Raw genomic sequence first — 26,358 nt, 5'->3', positions numbered from 1 at the left:
CAAATAAAGTTACATTCCTACAGGGTGAGGGTGTAGTGGGTTTTAGTTAAGGAAAGAATTTACTTAGCCTAAGGTCTAACGTGATTAATATCAAAGGTTAATACTTATTTCTTCTATATATTCATTAATGTGTGTAAGGGCAGGGGATGTGGAGACTTAGCAACAAACATTGGCTCAACAAATGAAAAACCCTTCACCAATACAATTTCTAATTAGCCCACTATACTTATAGTTTTCTAACTTCTCTAAAGAACCTGTTTTTAGAGGGTTTAAAGCATCTTGTGCCTCTCACGGTTGGGAGGCTGTGAGCAATCACATGTGGTCGGAGGAGCCTGTCAGGCAGGCTAGAGAACCTTCAGAGGAGTTTGTAGGTTAAAACACTCTTATCACGCCCAGGAATTATTATTAACTGGAGCTCTAGATTAACTCCTTCTCCAAAAGAGGTGGTGGGGGACAGCCCCCCGTAAAGTCAGAGGTGTAGGTAAGAGCACAAAGTAGTAAAGTAGGCAGGCTCTGGTTATGGGGGTAGACGCTCGAGGATTTCCAGGGGGACTCCTGAGGCTCGATCCCGCCTTTGCGTATGTCGAGCCTCCTTCCTCATGACCTTTGTCACGGGCGGAGTACCTCACTCTGGCCCCCAACACTCCTTGGACTGGACACCTGGATGGCCCTCCAGTGGAGAGCAGACCTCTCCTTTGCATCTTGAGCTGAGGAGTGTTCGACAGTTTACCACCATAAGGAAGTGTGGCATTGTAGTGTGCCGTAACAGGAGTGCAGGCCGGAGGCAGGGTATTTCTGCATTGAGGATCAGAAGGACAATCTGTGAAGCAATGTATTTTTTTAAAGTCCCTAAGTATATGTCATGTGTCTGATTTTTTTATTTTCTATGGGTGTTCTTGCTTTAGTGCTTTCCAACTCTGTGCTCCAGGGACAGAGATGCAATCAGCCCCATAAGCGGTACTTATGGTTGACATGTGGGTACCTGCTTCTCTGAGGATATGTTGTCTTGTTTAGTAGAACTTTAGATTTTTGTTTCTAGTGGCTAATGATACGTGATGATGTGTTTGTTGTTGTTATTTAGGAAGGTGAATGTATGGGATGGTTATAGCTAAATTTAATGTTATTTATTTAGTATTTTTTATGATTCAGGTCATAGACAAAGGACTTTAAATGCATATCTCATTTAATCTTCATAACAATCCATTTTATAAACATATACTATAAAAATCATTTTACATGTAAGGAAACTGAATCTCAGAGGTTAAGTAATTTGAGGTAACTCAGAGTTTAGGTAATAAGTCACACGGTTCAAAGTGGCAGATCTACAACTGAAATCCATGCCCGAGTCTTAACCAGCACTCTGTACTACCCCTAATGTGGGTAGAAAAAAGAAAATCATGACAATTATTAACCAGATTTTTTGAAATATTAAATTATGAATGTACATTATTTAATTGCTATTTAATTTTTTCAATCTTTTATCAGTTAACTAGTGAGTAGGTAATATTTTAAAAATATAATAGCATACAATCTTTTCCAACGTCTCAAAATGGTAAAGAAACCAACTCCAGCCTGGGCCAATTTGTTGGTTTGATTTGGAATTTTTTTTTTTTTTTTTTTGGCCATGGTGTATGGAATCTTAGTTCCCCAACCAGGAATCAAACCCATGCCCCTTGAAGTGGAAGCATGGAGTCTTAACCACTGGACCACCAGGAAAACCCCTGATTTGGAAATTTTCAGTAGTAATCTTGTTTTTTGATGTTTACGAGACAATATCAACTGTACACAACTGCCGATCAGCATTTAAAGAGAATTTTCAAAGATGCCAAATCATAAAAGAAAGATTTTTTTAAAAGTGTTTTGCTGCTGCTGCTGCTAAGTCGGTTCAGTCATGTCCGACTCCGTGCGACCCCATAGACGGCAGCCCACGAGGCCCCCCTGTCCCTGGGATTCTCTAGGCAAGAACACTGGAGTGGGTTGCCATTTCCTTCTCCAGTGCATGAAAGTGAAAAGTGAAAGTGAAGTTGCTGAGTCTTGTCCGACTCTTAGCGACCCCATGGACTGCGGCCCACCAGGCTCCTCCGTCCATGGGATTTTCCAGGCAAGAGTGCTGGAGTGGGGTGCCATTGCCTTCTCTAAAAAGTGTTTTAAATGTGGTGAAACCTAGTGATGTAGAGGATAAATATCTTAAATTAAACTTAAAATATCTATCTAAAGTTAAAAGTAGGGATTTAATTTCTAAACTGCAGAAATGAAGCAGTGTCTATAAAGTACCCTTCTGGTTTCATAAATATAATTTACATTTTATATACTTACATTATCAGGCAATACTCTTCCAGAAAGCTTATATTACTTGGAGGGCTTCTGAAACAAAATACTTTGGGTTGTTACATATAACTTGTGTACATTATATAATATGAGTTTTGTCATTTTATAGATCATAATATAGCCCTGTTGGTGCTTAGCTTTTTTCCTCCTTGATCTCTGTGGGTTGCGTTTTGAATTTAATTGGGGTTCGATTTTGTGCATGTGTATATATAAGAGAGAGAATGTGCAAGTGAGTGCATACATATGAGCCCCAAAGAGCACTTTGCTTATTGTTGGCATTTAACAATGTTTGCTGCTACTCCAAGTTTCTCTCTTTGCCACATTGCCCCTCATACTCTGACAGGTCTTGCACAGAGTGCCTCCTTTAAAATACTGATGTTATAAAGCCTGTGAAGAAAGCTTTTTTATTCACATCCTGCAGATACAGAACAGAGAAGGCACTGGCGACCCACTCCAGTACTCTTGCCTGGAAAATCCCATGGACAGAGGAGCCTGGTAGGCTGCAGTCCATAGGGTCGCTAAGAGTCAGACACGACTGAGTGACTTCCCTTTCACTTTTCACTTTCATGCATTGGAGAAGGAAATGGCAACCCACTCCACTGTTCTTGTCTGGAGAATCCCAGGGACGGGGGAGCCTGGTGGGCTTCCGTCTATGGGGTCGCACAGAGTCGGACACGACTGACGCGACTTAGCAGTAGCAGCAGCAGCAGCAGCAGATACAGAAATTAAAGTTCAATATGTTTAAATAACTTGCCCAAGGACTGCCAGATACTAAGTAGGAGAGCTTATTTTCATCCATTGGAGCGTTTGTCTCTTTAAGTACCAAGTTGTACTTTTTCTATATAATCCTGTGCCCTGCAGGATTCATACACAGTTCCTTCAATCTCAAGACCTGCTTGTGAGGTGAAATTTCAGTGCCTGTGTGTTGATTATTTAGATGTAAAAACTAAGACAAACTTGGACCTACTGGTATTTAACTCTTTCCTAGGCACTGTGCTAAGTGCTATAGTTATACAGTATTTAACCAGACATAGACTGAACCCTATAGAACTTGTAATATAGTTATTACACTGGAGGTCATTTTTCCCTTGTACCCTGTATCTTTATTAACCTGTGTTGCATAACAAAAGACCCCCAAACTTAGAAACTGGATCCTTCCTCTGGTCTAGCAGCTTCCCAGATCTCTGCTGGATTCATTCTCACCTCAGCAGTTAACTGAAGAGTTGGCTGGAGGTTGGGTGATCTCAGTTGGCTTTGTTTACATGTCTGGTGATTGGTAGGGCCACAGCTGGGGTTCAGGGGGACACTTGACATGTATTTCTCATGAACAAACTAGCCTGGGATTTTTCACGTGACAACTAAATTCTAAAACCAGCAAGTAGGCTAGCTTCAATGCACAGATGCTTTTCAAGCTCCTGTTTGTGTCCTGCTTACTAATGTCTCATTGATCAAGCAAGTCACATGGCCAAGCTGAATCAGTGTAAGAGGGTATACTAAAGGATATGGATGCAGGCAGAAGAAGAATTTGTTACCATTTTTGCAACCTACCACTTTCAAGAACTATCAAGGATCTGTGGTTTATCCAAGTAGGAAGCCTGCAAGTTAGTCTATCACAGGTTCAGGGATGCTGCTAGAAGAAATGAAACTCTTTTTTTTTTTTTAATTTTTTTTATTGTGGTAAAAGTCATATAACATTAAACATACCATTTTAACCATATTCAGCTGTATGGCTCAGTGGCACCCAGCACACCCACATTGCCACGCGACTCTCACCATTATACATCTCCCCAACCTGTCACCCTCCCAAACTGAAACTCCATCCCCACCAAACACCAGCTCCCCATTCCCCTTCCCCCACCTCCACCCGTGGCATCTACCAGTACACCCCTTAAATCTGTGAATTTGACTGCCGTAGGCACCTCATACTGGTGGAATCAAACAGTATTTGTTTGGACCTAATGTATATTATAATGCTTTTTTAAGGTTATTATTTTTTTTTTAATTAATTTTATTTGGCCGTGCTGGGTCCTTGTGCTGCTCACACTTTCCTCTAGTTGTGGCAGGCGGGGTCTACTCTCAGTTGTGGTGTAAGGACACCTTTCCACGGTGGCTTCTTTTGTTGCAGAGCTCGAGCTCTAAGGCACATGGGCTCAGTGGTTGTGGCCTCCAGGCTGTAGAGCACAGGCTCCGTCATTGTGGCACACAGACTTGGTTGCTCTGCAGCACGTGGCATCTTCCTGGATCAGGGATCCAACCCATGTGTCCTGCATGGGCAGACAGATTCTTTACCACTGATCCACCTGGGAAGCCCTAAGGTTATCGTAATATAAGGACATGAAACTCATAGTGGATTGCATTATAGGAGAGGATCATTGAACGTGGGGAACCTGAATCTTTTGTAAATGGGTAGGAAACATGACTGTCCTTTGCTCTGGAGGAAAACATTACTATACTGGGCAGTAAGCGTGCCTTTATTTTCTTGGGCTCCAAAATTACTGCGGCTGGTGACTACAGCCATGAAATTAAAAGATGCTCCTTGGAAGGAAAGTTATGACAAACCTAGATAAACCTAGTGTATTAAAAAGTAAAGACATTGCTTTGCTGACAAAGGTCTGTATAGTCAAAGCTATGGTTTTCCATTAGTTGTGTACAGATGTGAGAGTCGGACCATAAAGACAGCTGAGTGACAAAGAATTGATACTTTCGAATTGTGGTGCTAGAGAAGACCCTGGAGAGTCCCTTGGACTGCAAGGAGAGCAAACCAGTCAATCCTAAAGGAAATCAATCCTGACTGTTCATCGGAAGGACTGATGTTGAAACTCCAGTACCTTGGCCGCCTGATGGGAAGAGCTGACTCACTGGAAAAGACCCTGATGCTGGGAAAGATTGAGGGCAAAAGGAGAAGGGGGTGGCAGAGGATTAGATGGTTAGATAGCATCACTGACTCAGTGGACATGAATTTGAGCAAACTCTGGGAGATAGTGGAGGACAGAGGAGCCTGGTATGCTGCAGTCCACAGGGTTGCAAAGAATCAGACACAATTTAGCGACTAAACGACAACAATGTTCTGACATCTGGTGGATTATTTTGAAGCTAAATTGTTCTGATTCAGGAAATATGGGACAGCACGAGTGAGAAGACCCAACTTTTGATGTAAACTGTTTCTTTATATTGATCTGAGAGATGGTATCAGCTTTTCTGGCTTAAAATACAAATAATGAGTAGTTGAGCACAAACTACTGTGGTTTTCTGTAATCATCAACATTTTATTTATTTATTTTTTTTTCCCAACTACAATTTTATTTTATTTTTAAACTTTACAAAATTGTATTAGTTTTGCCAAATATCAAAATGAATCCGCCACAGGTATACATGTGTTCCCCATCCTGAACCCTCCTCCCTCCTCCCTCCCCATACCATCCCTCTGGGTCGTCCCAGTGCGCTAGCCCCAAGCATCCAGTATCGTGCATTGAACCTGGACTGGCAACTCGTTTCATACATGATATTTTACATGTTTCAATGCCATTCTCCCAAATCTTCCCACCCTCTCCCTCTCCCACAGAGTCCATAAGACTGTTCTATACATCAGTGTCTCTTTTGCTGTCTCGTACACAGGGTTATTGTTACCATCTTTCTAAATTCCATATATATGTGTTAGTATACTGTATTGGTGTTTTTCTTTCTGGCTTACTTCACTCTGTATAATAGGCTCCAGTTTCATCCACCTCATTAGAACTGATTCAAGAGATACGTGTACCCCAATGTTCATCGCAGCACTGTTTATAATAGCTAGGACATGGAAGCAACCTAGATATCCATCAGCAGATGAATGGATAAGAAAGCTGTGGTACATATACACAATGGAGTATTAATCATCAACATTTTAAATGAAAGAGTTGAAGCACATTCTTCAGCCAAGTAATAAAGTCTTCTTTTTTTAAAAAAATGTTTAGGCTTAATAGCAGCATAACATGGCATTAATCAAAAGCTATAACTGTGTCAGACCAAGGGCACCTTTTATAAGAGTAAAGCAACAGTAGAAGGAAGAAAAGGAAGAATGCAAAAGTCAGATCTGAGTTTGAAGATAGCGGGAGGGAGTGTATCTCCCTGTTGACCATTGTTTCCCACAATCCCTGACAAATAGCCGATGCTATTCTAATTATTATTGTTGTTATTATTGTTGTTATTCACCTTCTTTCACTTTTATTCTTTGATATAGGCCAAGTCCTCTGACTTCTGTGAACCTAAGGTTTTTTAATCTGTCAATTGGTGGTCATAAAGCATAACTCTCAGAATAGATTGATATAGAGATCCAAAAGTGATAAGGTCTGTAATACACTCAGTGATGTATCTGATGCACAGCAGACCTTCAACAAACATTCTCTGTTTAATTTGGAATTCCTGGTCGGTCTGCCTGGCCACTTGTGGGAAGAGAAGACTGCTCACCATTAGTCTTACCTGGCTTCAGACTCCCTCACATTTTGATGGGTCAGAATAGCCTTTTGGATTCATCCTTTCCTGTCTTAGGGCTCCCCTGGTGGCTCAGTTGGTAAAGAGTCTGCCTGCAATGCAGGAGACTCGGGTTCAATCCTTGGATTGGGAAGATCCCCTGGAGAAGGAAAAGGCAACCCACTCCAGTTTTCTTGCCTGGAGAATTCCATGGACAGAGGAGCCTCCAGGCTACCGTCCATGGGGTCACAAAGAGTCAGACACAACTGAGTGATGCATCTGGGCCATAGTGTTTCCCATCTTGTCATTTTCTGAATCTGAGACCTGCCTTCTTACTTAGAACATTCTACTAGCCATTTAACTTTTTCCTCCTCTGGTTGTCCCTTGGCAAACCGTTGTGCGGATGACTGTGTGATGAACTTCCACTGCCCTGCTCAGGTCCTCTGGAGATCCTCATGGCGTGTCTGCCAGGCCCCAGGAGTGGCCTCTGTGCTGTGTTATTATCATTCATCCTCATCTGTTCATTTGATCTTGAGGCCGTAACTGTTCTCCAAACACTCTATTCCTCCTAAGGGCTTTTCCACCTCTCAGCCTTGCTGATTACCATTCCCTCTGCCTTAATTTCCTACTCACCTCTAGTCTACCTTCTGTCTTCAAAGATTTATCACAATCAACAAGTGTGATGTCCTCCACAGAGCCTTATCCTGTGCACTCTCTGCCACTTCACTTAATTCATACAGAATGTCCTCTTTTCTGAAGGCTTAAAACTATAGCTTGTCTTCCTCAAGCAATAAAAGGTCAACAAGAACGAAAGGGCAACCTAATGAGTTAATACCCAAAATATATAAGGAGCTCATACAACTTAATACCAAAAAGCCAAATACTATGATTAAAAAATAGGCAAGAGATATTAATAGACATTTCCCAAAGAAGATACACAACTGGCCAACAGGCATATGAGCCTGAACAGGTACATGCTTCACATCACTAATCAGGGAAAACCATAGTGAGAAATTGCCTCACAGCTGCTAGGATGGCTATTACTGAAACAAGAGATAAAAAATGTTGGTGAAAATGCAGAGAAAAGGAAGCCCAATACACTGTCGGTGGGAATGTGAATTGGTACAGCCACTATAGAAACCATCAGATCAGATCAGATCAGTCGCTCAGTCGTGTTCAACTCTTTGCGACCCCATAAATCGCAGCACGCCAGGCCTCCCTGTCCATCACCAACTCCCGGAGTTCACTCAGACTCACGTCCATTGAGTCAGCAATGCCATCCAGCCATCTCATCCTCTGTCATCCCCTTCTCCTCCTGCCCCCAATCCCTCCCAGCATCAGAGTCTTCTCCAATGAGTCAACTCTTCGCATGAGGTGGCCAAAGTACTGGAGTTTCAGCTTTAGCATCATTCCCTCCAAAGAAATCCCAGGGCTGATCTCCTTCAGAATGGACTGGTTGGATCTCCTTGCAGTCCAAGGGACTCTCAAGAGTCTTCTCCAACACCACAGTTCAAAAGCATCAATTCTTCAGTGCTCAGCCTTCTTCACAGTCCAACTCTCACATCCATACATGACCACAGGAAAAACCATAGCCTTGACAAGTTGGACCTTTGTTGGCAAAGTAATGTCTCTGCTTCTGAATATGCTATCTAGGTTGGTCATAACTTTCCTTCCAAGGAGTAAGCGTCTTTTAATTTCATGGCTGCAGTCACCATCTGTAGTGATTTTGGAGCCCAGAAAAATAAAGTCTGACACTGTTTCCACTGTTTCCCCATCTATTTCCCATGAAGTGGTGGGACCAGATGCCATGATCTTCGTTTTCTGAATGTTGAGCTTTAAGCCAACTTTTTCACTCTCCACTTTCACTTTCATCAAGAGGCTTTTTAGTTCCTCTTCACTTTCTGCCATAAGGGTGGTGTCATCTGCATATCTGAGGTTATTGATATTTCTGCCGGCAATCTTGACTCCAGCTTGTGCTTCTTCCAGTCCAGCGTTTCTCATGATGTACTCTGCATATAAGTTAAATAAACAGGGTGACAATATACAGCCTTGACAAACTCCTTTTCTTATTTGGAACCAGTCTGTTGCTCATTTCCAGTTCTAACTGTTGCTTCCTGACCTGCATAACAAATTTCTCAAGAGGCAGGTCAGGTGGTCTGGTATTCCCATCTCTTGAAGAATTTTCCACAGTTTATTGTGATCCACACAGTCAAAGGCTTTGGCATAGTCAATAAAGCAGAAATCGATGTTTTTCTGGAACTCTCTTGCTTTTTCTATGATCCAGCAGATGTTGGCAATTTGATCTCTGGTTCCTCTGCCTTTTCTAAAACCAGCTTGAACATCAGGAAGTTCACAGTTCACATATTGCTGAAGCCTGGCTTGGAGAATTTTGAGCATTACTTTACTAGCGTGTAGTTTCTCACAAAAATTAAAAATAGAAGGCTAACATGTGATCCAGCAATCCCGCGTCTGGGTATATTTCAAAAGGAGATGAAATGAGAATCTCAAAGAGATATCTGCACTCCCAAGTTCACTGCAGCCTTATTCATAATAGCTGAGCTGTGGGAACAACCCAAGTGTTTGTCCATGGATGAATGGATAGAGAATATGTGGCGTATGTGTGTGTCTCTGTGTTTGATGGGACATTATTTACTCATGAGAAATAAGGAAATCCTGCCATTTGCAGCAACATGGATGATTCATGAGAACATTAAGTGAAATAAGTCAGAGAAACACAAATATGGTATGATCTTACTTATAGAAACAGAATAGAATGGTGGTTTTCAGGGGCTGTGGAGTAGGTAAAATGGGGAGATGTTGGCAAAGGGCACAGACTTCCAGTTGTATGATGAGTAACTTCTGGGGATTCTGCTATGCAGCAGGGTGACTATAGTTAATAATACTATATTGTAGACTTGAAAGTTGCTGGAAGAGTAGCTCTTAGAAGTGCTTAGTACACACACAAGTTAACTATATAAAGTGATGGATGTGTTAACTAACCTTATTGTGGCAATCATTTCAGAGTATAAAAGTGTATCAAATCATGGACATTGTATACCTTAACCTTACACAATGTGATATGTCTGAGTATATACTGAGTATACACCGAGTTATATCTCAGTAAAGCTGAGTTATATACTGAGTATACACTGAGTTATATCTCAGTAAAGCTGGAAATTTGTTTTTAAAGGAATTGAAGCTGATGTGTCATGTGCTCCAGTGCCTTTCACCAGTGATATCTCTGAGAGTGACTGACTAGCTGAAGACTAGTGAGGTCATCAAAGCACTGTTGAACAGAATTAAATGAGGAAGTACTGAACCAGAGGTAGCGAGAGGAATTGGAGCCTTGTGATCTGGAGTGTGTGTAAAAAATGGAGGTGAGTCAGCCTCTCCCCCTCTACCCTGTGGCAGTCCTGGGCTATGGGCCACTCTGCAGCTTCTGGAGGCTGTTGTTTAACATTTGCTGTCTCCAGCTTCAGTCTCCATGAATGCCTACACTTTCTGGCCAAGGAAACATATGTCTTGACTGTCTAACATAGCTTTGCATATGTGATGGCAAAGTGATTCAAATATGACATTTTGGAGAGTTAAATATTTGAGCATCATTTTTCACTAGACCCTCAGCGTGCTCTGCCTATATAATTTTTAGTTTTGAGAGATGAGGAAAAGCCCTTGATAATGAAAAAAAATCTGTCTTCCCTATATTTTTATAATCATACTCTCCAGTCGCTATTTGATTACAATGGCACTAAAGACTATTAAATAAGTATATGATATATAATTACAATTTTTTTTTTAATTCAGTGAGCTTTTCTTACATACCTACTCTTTTCTAGATGCAGAATGAATTAATAGTCTGGTAAGAGATACAGACAGGTGACCAAATAACACAGTGTAATTAATTATATCAATGATTTGCATGGTGTTGGAGGGCTTGAACCTTGTTTTAAATCCATCTGCCTCACACCCATTATATGTACTATCTGTTTAACACATTAGCTCATGTTATTTCTTAAGCTGGTTTCCTATAAAGATTTTAGGCTAATAGCACTGCTGACATTAAAACATATAAATGAGGGAATTCCCTCGTGGTCCAGTGCTTAGTTCCATGCCTCCACTACATGGGTTTGATCCCTGGTCCAGGAATGAAGATTCTGGAAAGCCTTGAAGCAGGATAAAACAAAACCAAATTGTTGGGTTCATGTTGTCTCTTATTTGGTTGTTTTAGAGACTCTTCATGAACAGTTCTGATTTTCAGAAATCCTGTATGAGACATACTGTGTTTATCACATTGAGGATAAACAGCATCATTCTGTTGACACTTACGTTGCTTCTGGCTGCCAAGCCTGCAGCCTCATGCCTTTATTCCTTGCCCATTCGTGAGCTTTCCTCACTGACTCTGTGAGCTCTCAGTGTTTCCAGTAAACTGTCTTTTTGCTTAAACAAATAAAATTAAGAATAAAATTGAATGTACCTGGAATACTGTCAATGCTACCTGTATAAATACTTAAGGACTTTGCATAGTCCGTTTTTGTCTTTTGTTCAGTCACCCCTGCCGCAGCGGGTTGTCTTCTGGGAACCTTCTGAGCAGTCTCTGGGCTCCATGCTGTAATGAGGATTCACTCTTTTGAGCCACAGGACTGTTGTCACAAATCTGATTAGTACAGTCCTTAAAAATTAATTGTTAGCTAGGAGTAATTTAAAACTAACCTCCTTTTCAGAAAAAAATGAATAAAAATAATAGTAAAATAACCCTCAAATCCTTGAGTACATATAGTAATTATTTTTAGTGTATCTTTTTGATGGTTACTGTAAACATGTAAATATCTACTACTGTCCTAAAGAGCAAAGCATTATTGTACAGTTGTTTAACTGGGTGCTTGAATATCTCTAAAATTAAATCCCATGATGTTCAGTATTTTCCATAGTCAGGTTACACTGGCCTGGCCTGTGATTAATTACCTTGCTTTAGGCCAAATGAGCACTGTGGAGTTCTGTGGTTATTGGGTGTTGATGCTGAAACAGCAGCCTTGCTAATTCTTGCATATTTGCACACTGCTGTGTTCTTTCCTTGGTATCTGCATTTTGTGTATCAATCACAGATGCACCAGAATATCATTTTCATAGTACATTTGACTTATGCATTGTATGGTAAAATCATTATTGTTTTTCATCAAATGAATACTGTTTTAACAAGGGAATATTATTTGCCCATGGGAAAGAAGGAAGTCCTGCAATTTGTGACATGGATAAACCTTGATGGTATTATGCAAAGTGAATGTACATCACAGTGCCTACAGTTAACAAAACTGTATTGGAGACTTAAAAGTTGCTAAGAGAGTAGATCTTAATAGTTACCACCCACACGCAGAAAGGTGTGTGGTGATGTGAGATGATAAATGTGTTCTGTTCAGTTTAGTCGCTCAGGCATGTCTGACTCTTTGTGACCCCATGAACCGCAGCATGCCAGGCCTCCCAGTCCATCACCAACTCCTGAAGTCTACTCAAACCCAATAAATGTGTTAACTAACCTTATCGTGGGAACCGTTTCACAAGATACACGTTATCACCAAGATTGACATCCAGGAATTTACCACGTATGTTTTCTTCTAGGTTATTGACAGTTTTGCCATGAAAGGATGTTGAATTTTGTCAGATGCTTTTTCTGCATCCACTGAGATGATTATACGGTTTTTATCTTTAGTTTTGTTAATGTGGTGTGTCACATTTAATCTACATATGACAAACTATCCTTGTATCTCAGGAATAAATCCCACTTGATCATGGTGTGTGATCATTTTAATATGCACTTGAATTTGATTTGCTGATATTTTCTTGAGAATTTTTGCATCTATATTGATTAAGGTTGTTGGCCTGTATTTTTCATTCCTTGTAGTGTCCTTATTTGGATATCAGGATAAGAATTGCCTTATAAAATAAGTTGGGGATTATTGTCGCCTCTTCAGTGTTTTGTAAGAGTTTGAAAAGAATTGGCATTCATTCTTCCTTACATGTTTGGTAGAATTCACTGTGGAAACCATCTGGTCCTGGACTTTTCTTTGTTGACATTTTTTTGATTACTGATTCAATCTCTTTGTTTGTAATTGGTCAATTCAGACTCTATTTCTTCATAACTCAGTCTTGGTAAATTGTATTTCTAGAAATTTGTCCATTTATTCTAGCTTATCCAATTTGTTGGTACTATTAAACTACTATAGTTATTTATAGTAGTCTCTTATGGTCCTTTGTATTTCATGGTACAGCTATAATGTCTCCTCTTTCATTCCTAATTATAAAGTATGGTCCCACCATACAATGAAATATTATTCAGTGACAAAAAAAAATGAGCTATCAAGCCATGAAAATACAGGAATGAACCTCAGATGCGTATGACTAAAAGAAGCCAATCCGAAAGTGCATAGCTATTTGACTCCAACTGTGTGGCATTTTGGAAAAGGAAGAACTATGGAAACAGTGAAAAGATGAGTTGTGCCAGGGCCTGGAGGGGGGGATGTATGGATGAAGCATAGGTGATTTTGGAGGCAGTGAAATTTATCAGTATGGTATGATAATGGTAGATGTAGGTCATTAATACATTTTTCAGATTCACAGAATGTACAGCACTAACAATGACCCTTAATGTAAATTGTGGGCTTTGGTTGATAATGACGTGTCAGTGTCACTTCATCAGTTTTGCCGCACTGGCATGGTAATATTGGTGGGAACGGGTTATGTGGAATTCTCTGTACTCTCTGCTCAGTTTAACTGTAAAGCTAAAACTGGTCTAAAAATAGTTCTATTAATTAATTTTTAGTTATTAACTTTTAATGAAAGAAAATATATTACAGATATGTCACTACTTTCTGATAATTGTTCTGTTGTTTTCAGGGAAGACGACCTCCCAATTCTATTTTTTTGGCATTGAGTGAACAATTAGGCTGTGAAAATGAAACGTACCCCTTTCAGGAATAGGCAGCTTTCGTCCAATAAGTCATGATTCTAAGGTTAGCAGGATTGGGTTTAAGATGGTGAGCTGCACTCTGGAGGTGATCTGACTTGTTCTTCCATTAAAGGGCGTCACCATCCTCTGCACAGTGTGCTGAGCGGCTTTAGGCACAGGATGTTGTACTGACCGCCTCAAGAGGATTGTGCAAGTTCCAGTCTGAGTTCACGCTAGAAGGCAGAAGACTGAAGCCCCAGCTCAAAGACATACAGCAAGAATTCTTTCTAATGCAGACCTTTTTATTCCATGCAGACTTTCAACTGATTAGATGAGGCCCACTCTCGTTGGGGAGGGCCATTTGCTTTACTCAGTCTACCAGTTCAAACATTAATCTCTCCTGAGACAGCTTCACTGCCTACCCATACATAATGCTTTACTTGGGAATCCTGTGACCCAGTCAGGTTAACACTGTGACCACCTTGTAGGCTCTTGTTAGGGTTTGGTTTTTACTTCAGTGAGGTGGGAAGTGCTTGGACAGTTTTGACAGAGATGTAACGTGACTTGACCTCTGTTTTGCAAAGGTGATTCTCCAGTTTCTGTCAGGAGATGAGAGTGGATGTAAGGTGGTGGCTTATCCTGCGATAGTGGGGCTGGAGGTGGTGAGGACTATTGGAGGCATTTTGAAGGAAGTTCAGTTCAGTTGCTCAGTCGTGTCCGACTCTTTGTGACCCCATGAAATGTAGCATGTCAGGCCTCCCTGTCCATCACCAGCTCCCAGAGTCCACCCAAACCCATGTCCACTGAGTCGGTGAAGAGCCCGGGGAATTTGATGAGGAACTGGTCTTAGAGTGTGAGAGAAAGAGAAGTGTTGAGGCTGATTCCAAGGCATTTGTGTAAGGCATTGGAGGGCTGAAATAGTCTACTGTGATTAGGAAGATTGTGAAAAGACTAGTTTTGCAGCCATTTGGTGATGGTGACGACAAAGTACAGGCTTTACCACATGTTATCTGGTAGTTGTGCACATACGGTCTCGCCCACCAGGTGGAGGTTTTTGTGAAGGGAAAGGTTTTGGTCCTCGTCATAGGATCTTGTTAACTTCAGGGCAGTTTCTCACACATGGCTTGTGCTCACTGAGCACCTGAAAATGAATATATGAACTTTGCTACAGGTGGGTTGCAATGTAAGTGCCTTCTGGAGTCAGGCAGAGTAGCTATAGAGTTGTCTTTCTATAGTGGTGGTGGGTTTTGTACAGATTAGAAGTAGGATATTATCTTGGTAATGAAATCATGCAAAGGTCTCGAGTCTCTATGGAACCCGAACATTGAGCAGATGGTATTTTTATGTATACGACATTGTGCCTGGCCAAGAGCTGGGCCACAGGTGCTCACTGGAAGCCTCCTCGTCTGATGGGGGCCAAGCATGCACACTTCAACAAGAAAAGGAGTGCACCAAACCAGTACAGTGCTGCCAGGACTCAGAGTAATAGTGATAAAGCTTACCAAATCTCGTTTGGTAATCTCATTTGATTCTTGAAACAGCCATTTAGGTAGATGTTCTTATTCGTGGTTAAAACACCAGGCTCACTCCAGTAATGACTGCATAGCTTCATTTCTTTAAGTGTCCACTACCTGGGGGAAAAACTGAATTTTTTTCAGTCTCCTGTATTACCTAGCAAAGTATCTTGAGCATAGCAACACAGTGAATGTTTTTGCAGAATAAATGGGTGAAGAAATGAATTATTTTGAAGGATGGAGAAACGTTGGTATGTAGTTAGCTGGGAGACTTCTTGGAACAGGAGGCTCTTACCTATACAGTAAGGACTTCCCTGGTGGCTCAGATGGTAAAGCATCTGTGCCTATGATGTGGCAGACCCAGGTTCTATCCCTGGGTCAGGAAGATCCTCTGGAGAAGGCAATGGCAACCCACTCCAGTACTCTTGCCTGGAACATCCCTTGGACAGAGGTGCATGGTCCATGGGGTCACAAAGAGTAGGACACTACTGAGTGACTTCACTTTTCTTTTTCACCCATACAGTGAGGTCCCAGGAGTGCTTTCCAGCCTTGGGTAGCACTAAGGTGATTGTGGAGGTGAGGGCAAACAGAAGAAATCATGGTAGTGCTTCTTGTTTTGTGGCGACTGTTGCACCAGTGAGTTACTCATTCAGTCTTGTTTGATTGTGACATCATCCAGGTGTGACAGCTATTCCCACCTACCTGAAAGAAAGTTAAGACTGAAAACGCTGGGGAAGTGTCCTGAAGTCCTGTGGTTATTGAGTTGTGGAGCAGCAGTGCAGAGCCAAGACTGGCGTTTGTTTTATCACGTTGTTTACACCACGTGGCAAATGGTGCCCCGTCCCCTTCCCTCCACCGGCAGATGAGAGGAGAGGCCTGCCACGAGCTGTGTTCCTTCGGTTCCCTGGAAGTCACACCAGGGAACTAGTCACACTTGTCCAGGGAGCTGCCTGAACTTCTTGAGGCCGCTGTGCTCGCAGGTCCTTGACATGACTCAGATGTTCCTGGTTGCCTCTAATGATTTCACTTTTTAAGGTTTCACATCAAAACTTTATTTAAAAAAAAAATGTCATACAGCTTAACAGCAAAAGAGAATGTATTTTTGTATTCCAGTAAGGAACTCACATTTTTATAAGAATTATAGAGTCAATACAGTTTTAGACAAAACCAATCTGATTTATAACTGCTTTCTTCAAATATTTTCTGACTGTATATGTCCTTGTGCAAACAACTTTATCTCTAAGTCTCATTTTTTCTCCTCCAGTTGTGAAAGTATGAATTTTCACTGACTTCATGGGTCTGATGTGGAAATTAAATGAGATCATAAATCTCATATGCAGACCAGGGGTCTGAAACATCCTGGGTGCTAAATTGATGGTTTACTGGTATTAATGTTAGTTTTTATTTTCCAAGCAGAGGAGAGCAGTTTTTGTTTTTAAACTGAAAATTCTGTTAAAAAGAAGGCTTATATTAAGACTATGCAGCAAAGATAATTTTTGCCAGTATTGTCTGTTTCTTAGATTTTAATGTTTCTTTTATATAGAATTTATTTTTCCCAAGGCAATACTCTTGAGTTCTAACTTTTCAGTCTTTTGAAATGCTCCAAGGCACCCCAGATTTTCTTCACAGTTAATTTTCTTAGGATTTGCCAGGCATGGGTTGCTTTTGCTCTAATTTACAATCCAGGATACTTGTAAACATAATTTTGAATGTTTGCAAAGTTTTTTTTATGGGATTAAAAGGAATGCAAGTGAAATGTTCCTTTGGTTTTATGAAAGTGGAATTTGTGTGTATGTTTTGTTGTTGGAGTGTGTTTACTGTTTTGAACAGACTTTGTTTTCCACTTTGAATTCCTTGTTTGATAGAAGTGGGATGAGCTGCTGGATGGTAGAAAAGAAGGCTGCATATATTTCATGCTCACACCTCCCCAGTATCGTATGATTTCACATACTAAAAGTATGTAAGGGATTTCTTGACCTTTATCCTAGTATCTTAAAACTGTATACAGAGATTAGCTTTTGGGGGTAATTTACATTCCTCATCTAAGAGCGTTGATACCCTTTCTGGGGACTGAGGGGCGTTGTCAGTCCGAGAGCTTCATGCACAGGCTGCTGTGTCACCAGCCTGTAGACTGTGAGGACTTCTGTTCAGCCTTCTACAGAGAAAGGCAAAAGAAACAAGCTAGGATGGCCCCATCAGGCTACTGGATTTTCTCCCTTGACTTTGGAGCAGAAAGGATTGGGGACTGTTTTTTTTTTGTTTCTTTGTTTGTCTGTTTGTTTTTTAAGCGAGCAGAGTCGCACAGGACTGAGCGACTTTTACTTCGCTTAATAGGAAAATATAGAATGCCCTAGGTCATGCTCCTGGCTCGTTCAGTTCAGTCATTCAGTCATGTCCGACTCTTTGCGACCCCATGAATTGCAGCACACCAGGCCTTCCTGTCCATCACCAACTCCCAGAGTTCACCCAAACCCATGTCTATCGAGTTGGTGATGCCATCCAGCCATCTCATCCTCTGTCATCCCCTTCTCCTCCTGCCCCCAATCCCTCCCAGCATCAGAGTCTTTTCCAATGAGTCAACTCTTTGCATGAGGTGGCCAAAGTACTGGAGTTTCAGCTTTAGCATCGTTCCTTCCAAAGAACACCCAGGGCCGATCTCCTTCAGAATGGACTGGTTGGATCTCCTTGCAGTCCAAGGGACTCTCAAGAGTCTTCTCCAACACCACAGTTCAAAAGCATCAATTCTTTGGTGCTCAGCCTTCTTCACAGTCCAACTCTCACATCTGTACATAACTACTGGAAAAACCATAGCCTTGACTAGACAAACCTTTGTTGGCAAAGTAATGTCTCTGCTTTTGAATATGCTGTCTAGGTTGGTCATAACTTTCCTTCCAAGGAGTGAGTGTCTTTTAATTTCATGGCTGCAGTCACCATCTGCAGTGATTTTGGAGCCCAGAAAAATAAAGTCTGACACTGTTTCCACTGTTTCCCCATCTATTTCCCATGAAGTGATAGGACCAGATGCCATGATCTTCGTTTTCTGAATGTTGAGCTTTAAGCCAACTTTTTCACTCTCCACTTTCACTTTCATCAAGAGGCTTTTTAGTTCCTCTTCACTTTCTGCCATAAGGGTGGTGTCATCTGCATATCTGAGGTTATTGATATTTCTGCCGGCAATCTTGATTCCAGCTTGTGCTTCTTCCAGTCCAGTGTTTCTCATGATGTACTCTGCATAGAAGTTAAATAAGCAGGGTGACAATATACAGCCTTGACGTACTCCTTTTCTTATTTGGAACCAGTCTGTTGTTCCATGTCCAGTTCTAACTGTTGCTTCCTGACCTGCATATAGGTTTCTCAAGAGGCAGGTCAGGTGGTCTGGTGTTCCCATCTTTTTCAGAAATTTTCCACAGTTTATTGTGATTGACACAGTCAAAGGCTTTGGCATAGTCAATAAAGCAGAAATCAATGTTTTTCTGGAACTTTCTTGCTTTTTCTATGATCCAGTGGATGTTGGCAATTTGATCTCTGGTTCCTCTGCCTTTTCTAAAACCAGCTTGAACATCTGAAAGATTATCAATAAATGAAAAATAGTAGGAGCCAGAGAACAGGTAGTGATATAAGGACAGTGATTGAGGAAAAAACTGGTAGGGTCTGGTACAGCTTGCGGTGGAGGGCTGATGGTAGAAGAGAGTCAAGACCTGTACATGTGTCTGTTCTTTGCTCATCTCCCTGACCCTCACTGAATACTCAGCCCTGGCCTCTGCACATAACTAGTGCAGCAAATTGAGAAGCAATGGCACCCCACTCCAGTACTTTTGCTTGGAAAATCCCATGGACAGAGGAGCCTGGTAGGCTGCAGTACATGGGGTCGCTAGAGTCGGACACGACTGAGCAACTTCACTTTCACTTTTCACTGTCATGCATTGGAGAAGGAAATAGCAACCCACTCCAATGTTCTTGCCTGGAGAATCCCAGGGACAGGGAAGCCTGGTAGGCTGCTGTCTCTGGGGTCACACAGAGTCGGACACGACTGAAGTTACTTAGCAGCAGCAGCAGTGCAGCAAATATTTTTTGAACATTTATGAGCATCATTCACATCATCACAAAATTTTATAAATTGAGGCCTATAAAATGCATGTTTTCTTGTTTCTGTTGAGGCATCATCATGTTATCTTAGATACAGAAGAATTTATTCCTTATCTTTTCTCAGTTTTGTATGACCATAAGTGAAGAAAGTACTGAAAAAGTATTTTATTAAAGAAAAAATTTGTTAATAGCCTATATATTATAATTGGTTCTAATATTGAAAAAAATCCAAATGACTTTAATCCTTTCCACCTGGGAAAGGAAATATCATTTTTGTAGATCTAAGAAAACTAACTGGGACTTACCTAGTGGTCCAGTGGGTAAGATTGCGCTCCCAATGCGGGGGCCCAGGTTTGACTCCTGGTCAAGGAACTAGATCTCACATGCTGCAACTGAGACCTGGTGCAACATAATAAATAAATACTTTAAGGAAAAGTAACCTAGAAAAATAAAAAGTACAGTCCTCTATATCTCTTATTCATCTTTTTTTTTTCTTTTTCTTCTTCTAAGCAGCAGAATAGTCACTAGTTTCACTGAGTATTGGGCAACAAGTTAAAAATGTGGAGTAGCAAGATTACTGTTCTTTACTGGAGATTTTCCAGCAAGGCAAAGCAAAAATATTTGTGAATGTGTAGAAGTATTTTCTGGACCTTAACTCTTACATCTGGCATATTCTGCTGTCTGCTTATAAGATTCTGCTTCTAGCTGGTAAATCAGAGATTCCCCGTGGAGTGTTATTATATCAAGGGGCAGGGATGGGAGGAGGGATAGTGTTGGAATGCGATGTGTTTATCATATATGCCATGAGTTTGTTACTGGGTTGTTCATCTCCTGTGTAGCCAAGTACACATTAAATTCCATTAGGTTAGCATTTGAGGTCATAATAAAATTTCTGGGTTTTAGAATCATGGACATGTTCTTCTTTAAATGCTGCAAGAGATGACTGCTGAAAATAATATGAACCATATCTTCATATTGTAGTGAAAAGTCAGTTTCAAGAAGTTTGTGATAAATCACCTAGAAAAGACGATGAATTATGTCCTGATGGTTGGAACGAGACAAGCTTTCTAATAGAGATGACAATTATTAATTACTCATCACAAAGTATATGTGTGATGGGAGCTAATCTCAAAGCTATAATAAAAAGAAGCATGTGCTTTTTAATATAATGAATGAAAAATGTCAGTTTAAAAGGGCAAAGAAGAATCTTAAATTATAAAAATGTTCAATTCCTTTGCCATAAACTTTAAAAACTCTATAAATGCTTCTAAAACCCCAACTCACTGAAGTACTTTTTTCAGACCAGTAATTTATCTTGAATTAAAATTAGGCATCAGGATCACTGCAAATGAATCCCCTAGTTATTTAAATATTAAAATAAACTTATTAGAAACTACTTAGGGGAAAAGAGTATTAATAGTATAAGGATTGGCCAGGAAATGAATATATTTCTTACTGAGGAAGTAATAGTTGTTATTCATACTGCAAAGTCTAAACATTTGTCCATTATGTCATTGAGTTAACATCTGTATTTGTTTACTAGCCTCAGTACTCCGTGTGTTCACATTCCTTATCTTCATTTAATCCCCCAGTAACCATTGGATGTAGATATCTACAGCAAGCTTACAGACAAAGAAATTGAGCTTGCTCAGTGTTGGATAATAAAGATTAAACAGTTTCTCCATGCCACAGTCAAATCCCAGTCTAGGGCCACATGTTTCCAAACTCCCTAAATTTTCCTTGACACCAAGCTATGTGAACCTCAGAGAATTTTCTGCTGGTTCCCACTAGATAATCCCTGGAGCCTGTGAATGTTTCCCCACATGGTAAAGGGACTCTGCAGATGTGATGAAGGCTACTGAGGTAAGAGAATTCTGGTATATACAGCTGGCCCAATGTAATCATGAGGGTCTCTGAAAGATGGAAGAGGGAGTCAGAAGAGTCAGGGAAGATGTGACACCAGAAGCAAAAGTTGGAGTGATGTGATTGCTGGCTTTGACAAAAGGGACCCTGAGCCAAGGGATGTCACAGTCTCTGAAAGCTGGAAAAGTCAGGGAAACAGATTCTTCCTAGAGCCTCTGACACTTTGATCTTAGCACACTGAGTCCATTTTGAACTTCTGACTTCCAGAACTGTTAAGATTTGTGCACCACTAAGTGTGTGGTAATTTATCATAGCAACAGTAGGAAACTAATATAAACATCTTGACAATAACTAGCTGAAGTGGTTTTTCCCTTGATGTTTTTGTGAATTTTCAGATACGGTTTTGCTTTACTATCATTTCTGTAGTCCTGCTGTCATAGGTGCTGCCTGATAATGTTGGGAAATGACAAAATCTTAGGTCTCAGATTTGAAGAACAATTAAACTATATATGGGGGTCATTGTATAAGAAGTGATGGGATTCCTGTATCTCAAAGCAGAATATCACAAGAGTCAGATGGGTTTCATGTATTGGTGCAGCATTTGTTATAGTTACGGTTATTATTATTTTTTACTTTTCCCTCCTGAGCACCATAATTCAAAAGGAGCCCCTATTTAATGTTTCAGCTTTGCCTTGTAAATACAAGAGATCACGGTGTGACCAGTGAACTTTCTAACCTTAAATAGAAGAAATCCCGTGACTTGGGGTTTTGTGAGAAAAGGATATTCCCTGTCCTTTAAATAAGTGAAAGATAGTAAGTGCTCTTAAAATAAACCTTGTGTGGAATAACACTCTTGTTACTTTGTGAAGAAAAGATTTGTCACGTTGCATGTTGTAGTAGAAGACGCAGATTTCAGTAGTTAGTATATCAGAGCAGTTTGAAATTAGAAAAGCACTCTGGGCTAGTGTTAGGTGAATTCTGTTTTATTTTTTATTTTTTTTATAATTAATTTTATTTTATTTTTAAACTTTACAAATTGTATTAGTTTTGCCAAATATCAAAATGAATCTGCCACAGGTATACATGTGTTCCCCATCCTGAACCCTCCTCCCTCCCCATACCATCCCTCTGGGTCGTCCCAGTGCACTAGCCCCAAGCATCCAGTATCGTGCATCAAAGAGCCGGAGCAGTGTGGGCAGGGAGGCTACATGTGCCATGAACGGGGGCAGACCCAGTGTGGCTGAGGCACTGTGAGCACACGCCAGTGTTATTTGTTTGCAGCCTCCCTCCCTCCCTCCCCACAGCGAGACTGAACAAGTGAGCCTAAAAAAAAAAAAAAAAGTCCCCTTTGTGTCAGGGCGGAAACCAGACACTGAAGAGTCCAGCAAACAGAAGAAGCTATAACAGAGGGAACCGCCGTGGAAGCTACAGGCAATAGATTAAAACCCTGTGGTTACTACCGACTACATAGGAAGGGGCCTATAGATCTTGAGAAGAATTCTGTTTTAGAATCTTCTGTCTCTGTCGTTAACTTGCCACATTATCTTAGGAAAGTTACTTCAGTTCTTGTGCCTTGGTTCCTTTGTTTGTAAAACTGGGATAACAGTACCTGCTCTAGTATCTTGTTAAAGATTTGCTGAGATGATAGGAATTGCTGACATGTAAATGTCTGATTGGAAAGGAATAATGGCTACACCAATGCTGGGTAGTATTTTTGTTATTGGTAAGCAAGGCCCTGGTTCATACACAAACGCACATTCACACACACATACCCATACAAAATCTAGCAATGAAAGATCCAGTAAGGCCTTTGGATTCCATGAAAGGATAAAGAAGCATTTAGTAAATGATGAAAGCGTTTATTAAGAAGTTATTCACTGTTTTGATATAAGCTCCATGAAAATCTTCAGAATTTATATTAATTTTTCCCTGAGCCCAGAAGTAAAATGTTTATTACCTACTGAGGCAAAGGAAGAAAACAGCAAACTCTGGGAATTAAGCCAACTTTGCAACTTGCTGTGATTTACTGAGGCAGATTATTTTCTTTTGTCACAATTTTTGTCAAAATGGATAAAGGATTATTTTATAAGTTTGTTGTCATAAAGTTTAACACCCATGGCAGATTCATGTTGATGTATGGCAAAACCAATACAATATTGTAAAGTAATTAGCCTCTAATTAAAATAAATAAATTTAAATTAAAAAAACCAAACCAAAACAAAAAAAAAGTGTGAAAAATTAGCCTAAGTGCAGTGTTTTGTTGCATGGAGCTCTGTGTAGCCCTCAAGGGGCAGATGAGTCCTGGGGATGTAGGGGAAAACTTACTATCTATAACTTTTTATATCAATTTAATTTATGCTTTGGGGTTTAGTTTATAATGTATGTAAACCGATTGGTATATAATATGTCTACATAATTTATAAATTATAAATATTACGGCTCCTGCTCAAAACATGTCAATAATGTTTGTACAAGCAAAAAGCTTGGAGAGTACTACAATAGCGAAACAGAATACAGAATGTAATATTGAACATGCTAGCCTTTTCATGTATGAACTAGGATTGTAGTGATGCATGTATTCAAGATCATGGCTTTTCTATCATTGTCAGAAACTAAAAACCAAGGTTAAAGGAAATTGTTGGCAATTTAAGTAATTGGCAGTTAGGTTGAAAAGTTACTGCACAGTTGAGGAAAAGAAACCCTCCATTCTATAGACAGATAACTGAGTTCCACTTGAAAGCATCATCAGAGCAGAGATTTTGTCTTTTTTATTCACTGCCAAACCTGCAACACTTCTAACAGAGCAGAGCGTATAGTAAGCACTCAACTAAAAGTTACTGAGTGAACATATTAATTTGAATATATTAATTTGCTTGGTTGGTGTTATATACCAAGAAGCAACATGCCATTTTGCTTATAGGTGCAGAATAGCCATAGTAACATGTCATAAAAGAATATGGTTGTTGTTACAGGAAGGTTTGACTGATTTTGCTCTCCTTTGCTTGAATAACTAAGATGAGTACACCTCTTGGTCCATGGTACTCTCTTTGACATTCTGCACTTTTTTTCCCTAGTTTGCTGTCTTGGCTGTTTCTGGATCTCTCTGTGTGTCTGTTTGCTTTACTTTGTATCACTATTCTCTCTTTTCTTCATTTTTCTTTTATCTTTTCCCACTGATCTTCTCCTTAAAAATCTCTCCCTAAACAATAAATGCACACTTTGGGTTTATGGTGAGTAGACTATAAAGCACATGTTGATAATTTATCAGTTGGACAAATGGAACATATGTTAGTTAAATTTTTAGTTAAGGGAAAATGTTTTCTTTTTAGATCATTGTTTAGATTATTGTATCTAATACAGTAGGTGTGAAACCTTATGTGAAACTGGTCTGCTTACCTATAAGTGTAAATTATTGACACAGTAAAACACAGACATGTGATTTATCATATAAAGGGCTAAGCCATTCTGATGAAGTTTAATCTTTTTGAGATTCAAAAACCATTTGGCATTTTCCCTGCTTTAAAGGTATCTAATACAAATTTAAGTCTTCATTTATGTTGCCATGGAAACAAGAAGTAAATAGGCTTCTTAGATTTTGGATTCTAGATAAATAGAATTGACTTTTTTTGGTGAAATCATGTGTGTTGCTAAAAGCAATCTATCAAAAAGGATTTAAAATTAAAAGGCAGTGAAAACATATAGCAAAGTTAACTATAAAGACTGATGGATATAATTGTCAGAAAGTAAATAGGTGCGTTTGGGACTTGGGGGATTAACAAGCTGAATCTGGTTGTGTCTAAAAGGTTTTACTTGAGCTCAGAGACAGATGGCGAAGCTAATTCCAATGGGAGATTTCTGTATTCCAGCATTCTTATTCATGGTTTAGGCCAACAGAGGGAATACCCTCATCATTGGGAGAGTAACTGGTCTGCTTACCTATAGCATCCCAATGGGAGGCTGATAGCATCTCATTCTGGAGAAGGGCTGATGGAACAGATACTGCCAAACACAGAACAGAAGGCTGGGATTCATGCAAGGATTAAGTGGGTGAGAGCATGGAGCATAAAGAAATGAATTGTGCATGCTAAGGGGCCAGGGTTTTCCATGCTTGAGGTAGTGATAAACAAACCACATAATTCAGGAACGCACAGAAGCTGGAATGTGGCAGATACAGCCAGCTAATCCCGTCCCCTGCTGAAGCTGTTGCTTCTAAGTGTCTACTCAGTTGTGGGTTTCGTTTTCTAACACCCCTTACATCCAGTTGGGGCCACAGGACAAGTTCTTGCCAAAAGGATATGAGGAAAAGGTATAAGTTGCTCATGGGACAAAGTGGTTTTAAGCAGATATACCTGCTCCACAGTCGTCTACTCTATAAGCCACATTGAAAGGACTCAGAGGAGAGCAGATCCACGAGATGAAAGGGCCCTAAAAAACCATGTGCATAGTGGCTTATGTAGGAATACTCACACTGGGATGTGTAATGAGTGGAGCCATGGATCTGTTATTAATATAAAACTACCTAATGTCACATTGACTTAATAAAGAATTATTGACAGACTCAACAAATGGTTGAAAGTATGACAGAAGTGGAAAATGGTTATTGATACAGTCAGAAAGAGATTTTACATTAAATATAAATAATACTGAAAGAAGAAAACTGTTTTCAATGCTACATATGTACAAAGGGAAAAAAGAAACAAAAATGTGAACAATTATAACGCAACATAAGATGGCAGAAGTCAGACCAAAACAAACATTTTAGTAGTAATATTTAGTAATAATGATATATGTGAACTGTTCAAAGTCATTCACTGAAAGGAACAAACTTAAGTTGATTAAAAATATAAATCTAAGTATATTTTGTTTATAAGAAGCATACCTCAGAAAAACATATTAGACACTAACAAAGTATGTATGATAATATTAATATGGCCCAGACTAGAATTCAAGAACAGAATTCAGTTCAGTTCCGTTGCTCAGTTTTGTCTGACTCTTTGGGACACCGTGGACTGTAGCACGCCAGGCTTCCCTGTCCATCACCAACTCCCAGAGCTTACTCAAACCAATGTCCATTGAGTTGGTGATGCCATCCAACCATCTCATCCTCTGTCATCCCCTGCTCCTCCCGCCTTCAGTCTTACCCAGCATCAGGGTCTTTTCCAATGAGTCAGTTCTTTG

The 26,358-nt window shown here is 40.1% G+C and overlaps 1 protein-coding gene across 6 annotated transcripts in view; it reads left to right on the top strand.

Moving 5' to 3' along the window:
- The window catches only part of KLHL32 (kelch like family member 32), a 221,254-nt gene that overhangs the window by 47,401 nt on the left and 147,495 nt on the right, over positions 1–26,358 (top strand). Inside the window, exon 2 of one of the 6 annotated variants that reach the window (XM_070796052.1) lies at positions 9,968–10,154. The exons of the other annotated variants lie outside the window; for them this stretch is intronic. Coding sequence (XP_070652153.1) covers positions 10,149–10,154 — 6 coding nt within the window. The 5' untranslated portion in view covers positions 9,968–10,148. The remainder of the gene's footprint in view (positions 1–9,967; positions 10,155–26,358) is intronic. 6 annotated transcript variants of the gene reach the window in all.

The sequence above is a fragment of the Bos indicus genome, chromosome 9 (assembly GCF_029378745.1).
Source record: "Bos indicus isolate NIAB-ARS_2022 breed Sahiwal x Tharparkar chromosome 9, NIAB-ARS_B.indTharparkar_mat_pri_1.0, whole genome shotgun sequence".
Classification (NCBI taxonomy): Eukaryota; Metazoa; Chordata; class Mammalia; order Artiodactyla; family Bovidae; genus Bos; species Bos indicus.
This window is presented reverse-complemented; position numbering and strand designations above follow the sequence as displayed.